This window comes from Bubalus kerabau, chromosome 1, assembly GCF_029407905.1.
Source record: "Bubalus kerabau isolate K-KA32 ecotype Philippines breed swamp buffalo chromosome 1, PCC_UOA_SB_1v2, whole genome shotgun sequence".
Lineage (NCBI taxonomy): Eukaryota > Metazoa > Chordata > Mammalia > Artiodactyla > Bovidae > Bubalus > Bubalus kerabau.
The window spans coordinates 211406353-211420613 of record NC_073624.1 but is presented as its reverse complement, the minus strand read 5'-3'; the positions used below and the strand labels follow the sequence as shown (position 1 = coordinate 211420613).

General features: G+C 43.6%; 1 protein-coding gene across 1 annotated transcript; it reads left to right on the top strand.

Moving 5' to 3' along the window:
* Positions 1-3431: 3431 nt before the first annotated feature.
* LYPD8 (LY6/PLAUR domain containing 8) lies at positions 3432-10530 on the top strand. The gene is made up of 5 exons (XM_055566747.1): positions 3432-3486; positions 3852-3971; positions 5728-5889; positions 7179-7307; positions 10298-10530. Exons 1-5 carry the CDS (start codon positions 3432-3434, stop codon positions 10528-10530), a joined length of 699 nt encoding a protein of 232 aa, XP_055422722.1.
* The last annotated feature ends 3731 nt before the right edge of the window (positions 10531-14261 follow it).

Here is a 14261-nt window from a genome sequence, read left to right as displayed (position 1 = left end):
GCGTATTCTGCAAGCAGGGGCTTCATGGCCCCTCTACCCTGTAGATTGTACAATGAGTTTACCCTCATCTTGGCTGGAGGACCCTAAGAATTAGTGAAGTTCAGACACTTGCCCAAGGAGACCTGAGCTTCTTCCCTGAGCTGCACAACCCCCATGTGACCTGATTCTGAGTTTTGAGTCTTCCCCAGCTGTGTAATCTTGGGAGAATCTGTTATCGTTCTCTCTCTTTAAAAAAAATCATTTATTTATTTATTTTTTGGCTGCACTGGGTCTTCATTGCTGTGCGGACTTTTTCTCTAGTTGCAGCAAGCAGGGGCTTCTCTAGTTGTGGTGCCCGGGCCCGGGCTTCTCATTGCGGTGGCTTTGCGGAGCACCGGCTCCAGGCACGCGGGCTTCAGTAGTTTCGGTTCCCAGGCTTAGCTGCTCTGAGGTATGTGGGATCTTCCCGGACTGTGGATTGAACCTGTCTCCTGCAGTGGCAGGCAGATTCTTCACCACTGAGCCACCGGGGAAGCCCTGTTAGGTTTCTCTTATGTACCTTGGTTTCCTCATCTGTAGATGGGCTAATCAAGGTGACTTTATGAGGTCAGGATAAGGTGATACTTGTGATCCATCTACTGGTCATGGAATCCATCTGGTGGGTGGCGGCCCACATGAGAAAATGCCAGGGACATATCTGGCTCCTTTGTATCTTCTGCCAAAGGCAGGCCCTGACCAAAGTTTTTCTCAATTCCTGGAGGCTTCAGAGACTTGACCAGCATCATAGCTGCCAAGGGTTAAGCCGTGTATGGCTCTGCAGTTGGGCAGGGCCCAGTCTGGCCCAGAAGCCCCTCCCTGTAGGTGGTTGTGCTTTCTGATTGTGCAGCCACCTGCTATATAAGGCCCCTCACACACCTTCTCCAGCCTTCTGCTGGGATCCACCTTCTGCAGGGCAGTCTCTGGGCCAGACAGAGAAGGTAAAGGAGTGGGGCTGAGCTTTGAAGCGGGGCCCAACCTGGGAGCAGCTGAGAGCAGGGGAAAGGCGTTCAGAGCTGTCTGGGGTCCAGGGCATTTTCTTGGTTCTCACTGCTTCAGCAGTGCTCAGCAGGGGAAGGCTGGAGTCAAGAGGTACTGGACTTTGCTCTGTGTGTTCGTGGTGCTGTGTCCTTCTCGCAGTTTCTGTGAGCTCATGCTCCTCTGTGTAACATGAGAGCGATTGTGACAGGACCCTCTCAGACTGCTGAAAATGTCCAATGATAAAATGAGGGGGAAGGACTTTGCAAAGGGGTGTACAGACGCGCTTGCTCTCATTTTCCTTATGGGGCCCTCTGCCCTGGCCCCCAGCTCGCTGGCCCCTTGGTCCTACCACCTTCAGTCTCTGTCTCTCTGCTGTGTGTTCCTGGGCAGAGTCCTGACCACTCTGGGCCTCCATTATGTCCCTCTGAAAATGAGGCTAATCATCAGGTCGGTACCTGGGCTGAGGTGATTTGTGCACTTAATTGATGTGGCTTCTGTGGCCTCTTTCTCATTTTTTGCCTTTAGCTCCTCTTCCTTTACACCCACAAGGCTTGAGATGACCTTCCTAGGAAGCCCAGTCCCTGAACCTCTCTGCACGGGGGTTCTGTGCCTGGAGCGGTGACTGGGCAGGGGAGGATGTAGGGGGCAATGCATAGAACATCTGCCACAGCCTTCAAACCAAACGTACTTTTTCTCCTTGGATCTCTAAATATTGGGGCCATTAGATAATTGATGGGCCATCTGTCTTCCCTGACTGTGACTGGTTTCTCTTTCTTTTCACCAACCCCTAATAAGTTAACTAGATGATCATAGTGTTGTGTGTGTGTGTGTGTGTGTGTGTGTATGTTGGGGGGGTACATGTATGTGTGGTTGAAGTGGGACACAGGCGGTGGGTTGCAGCGCCCAGTAGAAGGTTTGCTGCTCTTTAATAAGTGGCAGTTACCATGGTACAACTTAGTCTTGGACCTGGAAGGACCCCGAATGGAGTCCCACTTTTGGTCTTACAAGTTGAGTGAGTTTGGGCAATTTTCATTATCCCTCCTTCTGCAGGTTTTTCAGCTGGGGAGTAGGCAAAAATCTTTATAGCAGCACTGTGCCCTGGGGCTTGTTTCACACCTGCACTGGCCAGTACAGCAGCCACCAGCCACAGGTGGCCACTGGGCACTGAACATGGCCAGTCAGAGAAATAATGTTTCCTTTTTATTCTTTGATGAATCCAAATGTAAGTGGCCACATGTGGCTCCTGCCTGCTGTTCACAGGATAAATGAGCTAATGATAAAGAAGGACTCAGTGCAGAGACAGACAGTTCCCTTTCATGCTGCTTTGATACATGGGCAAATTGAAATTTTAGGAGCTCTGTTTCAGGATATTTATTTATTTAATTTAAAGTATAGCTGATATACAGTGTTGTGCTAATCTGCTGTAGAGCAAAGTGACTCAGTTTTACACATATAGGCATTCTTTTTTAAAAAATATTCTTTTACATTATGGATTATCACAAGATACTGAATATAGTCCCTTGTGCTGTACAGTAGGAACTGGCTGTTTATCCATCCTATATAGAGTAGTTTACATTTTCTAGTCTCCAACTCTCAGGATCTTAATAAATACAGATAAACCTTAGCTATTAGACAACATATGGGTTCAGAGAGGTTGATGACAGACCAGTCAGAGGTGTGCTGGGACCTTTGGGTCTGGGGCTTTGGGAGTCATGTCTGTTGGAGGCAGTGTGGAGTGAGGATTAGGGATCTGGGCCAAATCCAGCTTTTATTCCTCTCCAGAGTGTGACCTCGACTTTGAGTGCTTACCTAACTTCTCAGGGGCTTAATTTCCCCCTTTGAAGTAAAGGTGATCCTAATAATAGTACCTGCCTACAGAGATGGAGGAATTACGTGAATCAGTGCACGTAAGTGCTCAGAACAGAGTAAGTGCTCAGTAGGTATCGGCTTATTGGAGTGGTGATGGCAGAGACAGAGCCCCTAAGGGCATTATGTGAATGTGGCAAGATTCCAACTAGAGGATGGACACTGTGCTCTGGGAGAGCACAGTCCAGCTTTCTTCTTGGATGCCCGTCCTCAGTGGGGCTGGCAATCATCTGCCTGCCCATTTTGTATCTGTAGTGGGTCTATAGGAAATGCCCTGGGCTTTCGTACCTGTGTGTGTAGATACCTTTGTAGGCAAAGGGAAAACTCAGGTTCTTGTGGGTCTAAAGGCAGGTTTGAATCTGTATCATGGCTCTGTGCTTCCAGCTGACGATGTTGATTCCTTCCGTCACAAGGGTGGGCTAGGTTTGTTGAAGTGTGATTGCAACCCTAGGGGATATCATGCTCTAGCAATCTTCTGAATCCCCGGACTGTCCTCTTTGTGCCTCTCTCTTCAGGCTTGAGGCTCTGCAGCCACAGTTCTCGTCCTCAGGAGGCATATGTCCAGCACCATGAAGGGCTTCCTCTTTGCTGGTATCATCGTCGTGCTCACGGTTGCAGCTGTAGGTGAGGGAAACCACGTTGCTCCCTTTTGGAATGAAGACCCCATTTTCCATCTCACCAGATTCTTGTCAGTCTTGGTGTTCTGGAATCCCCGCAAGTGACCTCTTGTCAAGATGTGGGCAGTGAAGACTGTGAGACCCCTTCTTGCACACTGCATCCTGTGATAACACTCTGTGCTGTGGGCCAAGGTTGGGTCTTCCAACTGGAGAATGGTAGACATCTCACAGCTTAAAGTTTGGGGGACCCCAGAGGGAAGGGATGCTATCTTGGCTATTCTTTTAACCTGAGGTAAGTGTGGTGCTTTTTCCAAAGCAAACTCTGTTAGTGTCTCCTGAATGTTGACGATGCCAAATATTTTGTCTCCCCAGATACACTGCGCTGTGTACAGTGTAATTCATTGACAGACAGCTGTGATGCAAAAAATGCCACGGAGTGTCACTCAAATGCCACCATCAGCTGTACAAGTTTCTCAACCAACTTTTATCCTGGTGAGCCTCAGGCGCTGATCATTCTCATTTCTGGAACTTGCACAGGGCAGGTGCTGGAGGGGTTGGCCGGGAAAAGGAAGGCTAAGGCTGGGCTGTGCATGGAGAGAGGGAGTCATGAAGGCACCTCCCAGGAGAAACAACATGCAAGTGTCCAGCCAAGCAAGCGGACAAGCCGCTGTGGCTCCTTGGAATTGCTTCCTTTGGCTGAAACCTCATTGTAGGCCCATCCTAATGGACATGAGAAGCAGGGACAGCTCTTAGCTAAAGTATAAGCAGTCAACTCTCTCTAGGTGCTTTCACTTTTCCATTTTCTGCTCCCCTTTCCTTCCTCTCAGTGTTCCTTCCTGTTTCAGATTCAATATACTTTCACTCTGACTTCCTTCCAGGGTATTTTGCTGGTATGATTGTTACAGCTCTCTCAGAGCATTTTGATTTATTTTTAACTTTTTATTATGAACATTTCAAACATACACAAAAGCAGGAAGAGGAGTATAGTGAACTGTGGTCCTGCGTCAACAATTAACATTTTGCTATTTTTTTCCCATAGCATTTTTATTCTTTAACTTTTTACTGAAATATATTTGATTTACAATACTGTGTTAGTTTCAGGTGTACAGCAAAGTGAGTCTCTCTCTCTCACACACACACACACACACACACAAATTCTTTTCCATTTTAGGAAAATGGATTCTTTTCCATTATAGGTTATTACAAGTTATTGAGTATGGTTCCCTGGGCTATTCAGTAGGTCTTTGTTGGTGATTTATTTTATATATAGTGACATGTATATTTTAATCCTTAACTCCTAATTTACTCCCCATAGTATTTTAAAGCAAATCTAGATAACATATTATTTCCCCTATAAACACTTCATTATTCATCTCTGGTAAGAACTCTCCCCCGCTTTTTACATAACTACCATACAAGGATCACACCTAAGAAAATTAGCTATAATTTTAAATTTTAAAATTAAGGTGACCTTAAAAATGTTTAATATATTTCAAAGATATTGAGATATAATTGATGCATTGGAATTTGGACCCAAACAAAATTACATTTTGCTGTTAGGTCTATCGTGCCTAGTTTGTTTAGTAAGATCTTTTTTTTTTTTTTTTTTTGCTCAATTCCATTGAATTGTCAGAGAGATAGGGGCATTTGTCCTGTAGCTGTCTCATATTGTGGCTTTGCTTGATTGCTTCTTTGTGATGTCATTTCACTTGTTCCGCTCGTCCTGGTATTTCCTGTAAACTGTACTCATGCTGTTCAGTAGAAGTTTTTTTCAGTGATGTTAATGTGTATATCAGTGCTGTCTTATATGTACATTCAGATATTGATCTCTTGAAATATGAGGAAGTGATTTGTAACTGACCACATAGAGCTTTATAAATGACCACCATATTGCACAGCTTTGGTCTATAAGCTTTGCTATTTCAGATTCAGTATCATGTTGTATATAGACCCCCCACATCTGCTTGGCTATATTTAGAGATGTTAAGACTGATCACTGGGCTCTGGGGGTGTCAATGTGAACCATCCACTTCACCCATCAGCCTTTCACCTGCAATTTAAGCTGCAAAATCTCCTGCTGAAGCCAGAAACTACTCTTTGGGGAAGGATTTTTCTTTTAGCAGGAAACTCTCTTCAGTGTCCCCTAAATTGCATTGAGCTGAGAGTGTATTTTCTGTCCATGCCTAAAGCAGTTGCTCCCTGAATGCTTTGTACCCAGGACTGATAGTCTGTGTTTGCCTTTGTGTAGGAGAACACTCCACATGGTATGAGGATCATGCCTGCTCTGAAGAGAAATGCAGTAACACCACGGTTGAGTCTTTCACGGTCTATGTATCTTTAAATGAAACCTTCCACTTTGAAAGCCAGTGTTGCCTAGGACAGCCATGCAATCAAACCAGTAATACCACCGGTGGGTGCTGGCCACATCTTCCCTCTGTCCTCCCATATCCATCCCTTCTTTCACTACTTGTGATTGTCAATCTTAGATGGACATTTTAAGTCTAGGCACTTCAGTGCATAGTTGGGTCACATTAACAGCTGACATACAACAATTACTTGAGAAACAAATGAAGAAAACCAGCACTACCATTATGCTTTCTGTTTCTCAGTAAAGACAGAAATCACAGCTCTTCAACCTGTGTGGGAAGGCAGTCGCTGCTCATTAGTAGCTTTCAAATTTTGTGGCCTCACACCCTCTTTCCAGATGCTAAGTCTTGAAAATTATGGAGGGACCCCAAATAACTTCTGTTTCTGTGGACTATATCTATCAATATTTACTGTATTAAAAATAAGGCTAAAATTAAAAAAAAATATTTGTTAGTTACTAAAAAATAATAAAACCCATTACATGTTAACATTAATCACATTTTTATCTTATTAGAATAGAAATAATTATTTTCCAGAACAAAATATATTTAGTGGAAAGAATGGCATTGCTACATGTTTTTTCAAAGCACTTTAATTTCTGGTTTAATAGAATGCAGCTGGTTCTCAGATTTGCTTGTTCATTTATTCTGTTGCAATCTCACATGTCATGTTGCCACTGGAAAACTCCATTGTATTTCCCTGAAGGAAAGACAAAGAGGCAAAGAACATCTTAGTATCATCACGAAAATAATTTTGACCTAGTGGACTCCCTGGAAGGATCTCAGGGATCCCCAGGAGTTCCTGGACCATCATTTGAGAACTGCTGGCTTAGATCAAAACCTTTGTTTTGAAGAGGAGAAAATGTGGCCATAGTCATAGAGCATGGTTCATTAATAGCAGAGCTGGGTCTCATATAATTTTTTAAAAAATCAAAGTCACAATGATAAATAATTACTTGATTTCATTTGTTCAGAGCAAGATTTAGTAATAGTCACACACTTGTTGGCTAAATCCAGAATAGCTAATGTTAGTTTTAGCTCAAAATCTTACCTTTCTCTTCTCATCCCAACACACTCATCAACCACAGTTCTTGAAGAGTGGATGGTCTGTAAGGGCAGATCTATGAGGTTAAGTGCTGCAAATACTTTGGTGAGACATGGGAATAGGATGACTGGTATTTTTATGGCAGGATCGGAGATTCCTGAGCATACAGAGATACCCTGAGAGGTCTCTCTGGCTAGCATCTTTGTCTGCATTTCCCCTTCCACTCCAGGCAATACCATGATCTTTGTGATAACACTGTTCTGAGTTAATGATTCTTACTCTACCCAGCTTCTTCACAGCAAGAGGGGTCCAGCATAGAGTGCCCTGCGTGTTATGGAAATAATGAAACTTCCTGTAATGAAACCCGGAAATGTTATGGAGAAAGATGTGTCAGTATAATTGCAGAATTTATAAATGGTATGTGAATTCCTTTTTATGGGACTTGAATTTAAAACACAGGTTACACCTTGGATCACAAATTCTGGATTCACAATAAAGGCCTGGTGGAGATAGGATGAGGAAATACATTTGGCCAGGGCACCTTTGAGATAGTGAGGCTGTTAAAGTAGCCTTGAGCTGCTTGCTCTTTTTGGCTCCTCAGTCCAGGGTCATTCCTCCTGAGCTGTCCATATTTTGAATTCTATTCTCTTTATGGCTTGTAATCAAACCAGGCTCATTTAAGGGCATCACATCACTCCTGGCATTTATTTCTTTACTAGGTTGAGCTGTTCTGTAGGTGTGGGTGGGTTTGACTTTTATTACTTTTTATATGTAACTTCCCTTTACCTGTCACTGAGAGGTGTTGGCTTCTGAAAACCAGAGTTTCCTAGAAGGGAGACTCAAATTGGGCTTTAATACCCAACCAATTGGAAAAAGAAGAAAAACAACATTGAAATAAAAAAGCTATTTTACATTTTAGCTATGATCTATTCCCCTTGGTCATGGTGTAAATCAACCCAGTGTTTCCTACTTAAAAAAGTCACTGGATATTTGAAAATGAACAATAATGATGATTTCCCTAAAAAAAATCCAACCAACTGTTCTTTTCTACAGGAGTAATTTGATAGTAACTGTTATGAGATACAAATGAACCATCATACAATATAAAACTAATAAATATTATTCTTTAAATATTTAGACAAATGTTATGCATGATTATTTAAATAATAATACATTTATTAGCTATTACTATTAGCCAATTGCTAATGCTAGTATTACTAATATAACACTATGAGTGTTAGTTAATTACTGTTAAACGCAACTTCCATGTCTTATGGTTCAATGCAACATAGTTTATTTCTTGCTCATGGAGCAGTTCATTGCAGAGTCCAGGGCCCTGGATACTTTTCATCTTGAGGCTCCAGCCCCTACTCACTCAGGACTTGGCAGCTCTCTTCTGTATTCTTTGCATCTCACCAGCAGGTGGAGTAAGAGGGGGAGTGGAGGAAGGTAGGAAGGTTATTACAGGCAATGCCTAGAAGCGAGTTCCTCACTCCCTTCCACATTCTGTTGTCTGGGACTCAGACTGCCCTGGAAGGTGGAAATTTAATTCAGTGGTGACACAGCAGGAAAGGAAGAGGCATAAAACTAAAACGAACAGTCAGTCAGTCTCTGCCACAGTATGCCTTACAATAATAAGTGTTTAAAGAGCACCAATATCCAAGTACAATTTGATTTCAACTTTTGTTAAATGGCAGTTATGGTTTTGGAAATTGATGCATAATTGTAATTGCAGATTTCTTAGTGGGGCCAAACGTCATACTTCTCCTGAACTTCTTTTTACTTAAAAAAAAAAAAAAGATAGACTTAATTTTTTAGAGAAGTTTTAGATTTATAGGAAAATTGAAAGGAAGATATATTTTTTCTATAATTTTTTCCCCTACACATATATAGCCTTCCCCACTATCAACATCATCTGCCAAAAAGGTACATTGTTATCATCCATGAGCCTACACTGACACATCGCTGTCATTTAGAGTCCATTAGGGCTCACTGTTTGTGCTGCATATTATATGGCTTTTGACAAATGTATAATGACATGTATCTCCTGTCATAGTATCATGCACAGTAGTGTCACTGACCTGAAAATCCTCTGTGCTCTATCTAACCCTAACCCCTGGCAACCTCTGATTTTTCTTTACTCTTTCTATAGTTTTGCCTTTATCAGAATTTATATGGTTGAAATTGTATAGTTTGTAGCCTTTTCAGAGTGATTTATGTCAGGTAATAATATGCATTTAAGGGTCTTGATGTCTACACAGCTCTGATGTCTAATTCTAAAGCTTTGCCTGAAGGCAGCAATGGCATAAGAAGGACTTGCTGTTTCTGCTTACCTTATTCCAAGGTGTCTGCAAAGTCCCAGGCCTTGACTTAATCTGAAAGCCAGACAGATCAAAGTCATCATAAATGTAGGATTTTGTTTTTGTTTTTGCCCAAGGTCACTTAAAAAAATACTGCAGACATGTGCCAAGCAACGTATCTTCCTCACACACTCTAATTCAACCTTCAACACTGATATTTGCTCTAAAACAGCAATGAATTTCTTTCTTTACTGGTATTTGGAAGTTTCTCCTTCCTTCTCAGAGCAAGGATGGAGTCAGCCTTGAACTCAAATTGTAGGCCTGACTCCAACAAATAGCCTCCTCTAGCCCCCTCCTCCTCTGTGAACTGCCTGTCCTTCAGGACAATTTGGCTTGCAGCCTTCAAGGCAATCACAAAGTGTTGGACATGACTTAACGACTGAATAATACACATACACTATTATAGAGCAATACTGGCACATAATCGGTACTCAATAAAAGGTAGCTGAAATCACAATCACATCTTCTTTGCAAATTCCCTTGGTCTTTTCCTAGGACCTTACCTTAAAATAGAGTTCAATACATCATAACACAGATTAGGAGCAAAGACGTGGTAGTCTCTTCGTATCCCCTCTGACTGTTTCTCCTCTTCTCAAGGAAAACTCAGGTAGAGAGAACTCAGGTCCAGAGAGGAATGGGGATGGAAAGCAGAGCCTAGAGGAATGGAGGCCAGGAGCAGTCTGAAGTGCTGACTTCTTCTTGGATTGAGAACAGGCGATTTATGGAGGGTCTGAACCTGTTCCTGCATTTCACCCCTTGCCAGCAACTCAGGAAAAAACTGAAGATTTGAGTCTTAGGTCCAGCTCAGGCTCACATCCAACTTCAGGAGCCTCAGTTTCCTCTGGGACTGGGTCAAGGAAGGGATCTAGACCCTCACCTCCATGGTCACTCTGCCATTACCATTACCCTTCAGTCATTGTTCTTGATCCTGGCCTCCTTTCTCCAAGCTCCTGTTTCAGGAACAGACCTGTTTCAGCTCTTGCAGGTCACTTGGGGAGGGAGGGTGAAGGGACTGTAAAGTCCTTACTGTCTCGTTTGCATTCACAGAGACGACAACGTTCGTGCTGAAAGGTTGCTCCAATGTCAGCATCTCCACCTGTCAGATCCTGGGTGCTGAAAATCAGACGTTCAGAGGAGTCACTTTCCGAAAGTTTGAGTGTGGAGACAACTCCTTCTCAACAACCATTCCCCCTACGCAGGCCACCACTGACACTGGCTCTCAAGCCTCCTTCACACCCTTGGCCCTAGCCAGCATCCTCCTGCTAAGGCTGCTGCTCTGAGATCTGCACCCTCAAACACTCCCCTCCCCTGTTTAAATGCTCAGTGAGTAGCAGTAGCAGTCACAGCCATCCAGGCAATGTCTTGTGATAGCCACATTATTCTTTATTATTAAAGCATTGGTTCACTCGCTGATCAAATCTGTCCTGATATGTTCTGGGCTGGGCTTCCTTCAAGCCACTGTCCACCATCACTTCCCAGCTCCTTGCCTTTGAAATCTTTGCACCTTTGTGTGTGGGCTCCCAGGACCGCCCTGATCCCTGCCCAGTTTGCTTCTGAGAAGCAGACCCTTCTGCTGTGTGGGCATCTTTTGCCTGCAATCCTGCATTTCTGGGGATGACATGCCACTCTCCCCATCCTCACACTCAGGGAGTGTCCCAGCCATAATGCCCTGTGTTGATGCCAGCCATTGTATTGGCTGTAGTCAGAGATCACAGTGACATTGTCTAGAGCCCTGTCACCATGAGACCCAAAGTGGGTGCACAGTGGTTGCTGAAGGCTGGCAGATTCCCCTGCCTAGCCTCCTAGGCAGGGGCATAATGCTGTCAGTACCTTGCTGACCAGGTGTCATGGAATGGAACACGGCTACAGAGTCCCAGCCCCTCCTCTCGGAGAACCTACAATCAGTGGCAGAGTCCTTGACTCCATAGCAGATACCCAAGGAGCAAGAAAACCATTCGATCCAATATGTACAGAAGCCTAGATTTAGTTTAAAAAAAAAAAAAAAAGCTGGGGCGGGCGGGGGGCGCTTTGAGCTGGACTTGGAAGAATGGGGTTTTCTGTAATAAAAATGTTTAAAGGTATAAACCAGTTTGGGTCTTTATTGTCCAGGCTTGCCAATGATGATTAAGACCAAAGCCCCCAGAAGGGCCGTCTGGTGGTAACTCATCATCACATTCATTTTTATTTACTTGTTTTTTTTTAATTTTGAAGTAATTTTAGATTTCTCAAAGAGTTTCAAAAACAGTTCAGAGTTCTAGTACCCCCTCACCCACCTTCCTCTTATGTTCACATCTTAGATAACCACAGTACAATTACTGAAATCGGGAAATGAACATTGAAACAATACTGTTAACTAATAGACCTCATCTGACTTTTGCCACTTTTCACTAATGTCCTTTCTCTGGTTCAGGATTTAGTTGTTTATGTCTCCTCAGTCTCCCATACTCTGTTACAGTTTTGGAGTCTTTATTTCACTGACCAGTTATTTTTTTAGAAATCTGAGATTGTTTGAAGTTTTCTCATGATAAGATCGAACCTATGTTTTTTGGCAAGTACCGCACAGAAATGATATGTCTCATAGCCTTGCATGAAATGGGACATGGGTATAGAACTCCAGTGCATCTTATCAGGAGCTACATAGTTAAAAAACATTATTTATTTGCTTGCACTGGGTCTTAGCTGCAACACATATGATCTTCAATCTTCACTGTGACATGTGGATTCCTCAGTTGTGGCATACAAACTCTCAGTTGCAGCATGTGGGATCTAGTTCCTGACCAGGGATCAAACTCAGCCCCCCCCTGCACTGGGAGCATGGAGTCTTAGCTATTGTACCACCAAGGAAGTCCCAGAAGTTACATGATGTTGACGTCATATCAACTGGTGATGCTAATCTTGATTGCTTTTTTAAGGTGATATCAGCCAGGTTTCTCCAACATAAAGTTATTGTTTTTGTCCTTTGCAATTAATAACAAATTGTAAAACTATGCTGTTGTAACAAATGGATATCAGTAAAAAACAAAAACAAAACAAAACCAAAAAACTTAGGGGTTTAATACAAGAAAAGTTCATTTCTAAGTTATTTAAACTCATACAGATGTTCCTGACTGGGCAGCTCCCCTCTAAAAGTGAGGAAGAGGCCAGACTCTTTCTATCCTACAGTTCGGTTCTCCCATTTTCTGGGATTCTTGGGATCTTGGTTAAGTGTTCTGCATCCAGCTTATTGACAAGAAGAGAGTCTAGAGGATTATGCAACCTGCCCCAGGGGTCAGGCCTCAATTACAAGGCTTGCAAGGAAGTAGTTTATTTAAATGCAGCTTGCAGGATCAAGGTACCAGGTTTAGAGCCAGTATGGCTTGGTAGTGGGCTTCCCCAGTGGCTCTGAGGCAAAGAATTCACCTGCAATGCAGGAGACACAGGAGATGCAGCTCTGATCCTTGGGTTGGGAAGATCCCCTGGGGGAGGGCAAGGCAACCCACTCCAGTATTCTTGCCTGGAAAATTCCATGAACAGAAGAGCCTTGGCATGGCCTCTAGCGTCAGAGGCATAGCTTCAAATTCCAGCCTAGAAACTTGGGCAACATATGTCATCTTTCCAGGCCTCAGTTTCCCACTTGTACTAAAGGGATAGTGTTATCACTATGACTAATGAATGGAGTTGTAAGAGCTGCCAATGTAGCTCCCTGGCAAGAAGCAAATACTAGTCATCAGCAAATGACTCCAGTTTGAAAGTAGCTCCCTCCATACTCTAGGGAGAGAGAGGACTACCAGAAAGAGTGATGTGCCCTGGCCCACTTCCTTCAGACCATGCTGACCTCACTAAGGTTATAGCTGCTTCTGTGTCTCAGGATCCCCCCTCCCTTTCTATTTCCTCCCCAGATCTCCATAGTTACTGTCACCATGACTACATAGGCCACAGCACAGCTTGCTTACATCTTCCTCTTCATGTGGCTGCGGACTCCAGCCGCCAAGGGCACCACCAGAGCTGACATGCTCTTAGAACCTCCTGGAAGTTCCTCACTCAGGCTTGATGCGAGGAAGAAGCAGTACTTTAGGGGAACAGCAAAGAGTCACACAGGAATGGGAATCAGGGTCCTGAGGTTTGGGAAGGCAGCTGGCAGGTGAGCAGGGCTAGATTCTGGGAGGTTCCACATGGTGGAAGGACTCAGGCTTTAGATGGAGGGCTGAAGAGGGCCATGGCAGAGCTAAGTACAGAAGTAGGAATAGGATTGGGTTTTCATACTAGGAAGCTCTCTCAGATTGTAGGGTGCAGGTAGAAAGACAACAGGAAGACAGTACAGGGAGGGAGTTTATTTACTTTTTAAACATCTTACTTTGTATTGGAATAAAGCTGATTAACAATGTTGTGATAGTTTCAGGTGAACAGCAAAGGGCCTCAGCCATATATATACCTGTATCCATTCTGCCTCCCCAACTCCCCTCCCATCCGGGCTGCCACACAACATTGAGCAGAGTTCCATGTGTTATCCAGTAGGTCTCCATTGGTTATCTATTTTAAACAGAGCAGCGTGTTACATGTCTATCCCCAACTCCCTAACTATCCCTTCCCTCCATCCTTCCCCCTGGCAACTGTAAAGGTGTTCTCTTGTCTGTGAGTCTCTCTCTTTTTTAAATAAGTAAGTTCATTTTTATAGTAAGTTCATTTGTATAATTTCTTTTTAGATTCCACATATAGGGATGTCATATGATATTTAAGGGAGGGAGTTTAGACAGAGAAGTATTAGGGACCTGCCCAGGGCAAGCACTCTTTCATGTTGCTATAACTGAGCGTAATTGATGCCATTCTATGCACTTCTATTTGCACTGCTGCCTCTTGCCTCCTCACCCAGAGTAGGGAAGAGGGCAAAGCACCACTCCTGTTCAATGTCTACATTCCTCTCCTTGGCTATTCATAGTTAGCTCTGCATTCCTGTCTTCTAGGCTGGGTTTAGGACTTCCCACCTTGAGAAAGCCCTTTGCTGCCAATTCCTCCTTAGTCCCTGCCAGAGCTC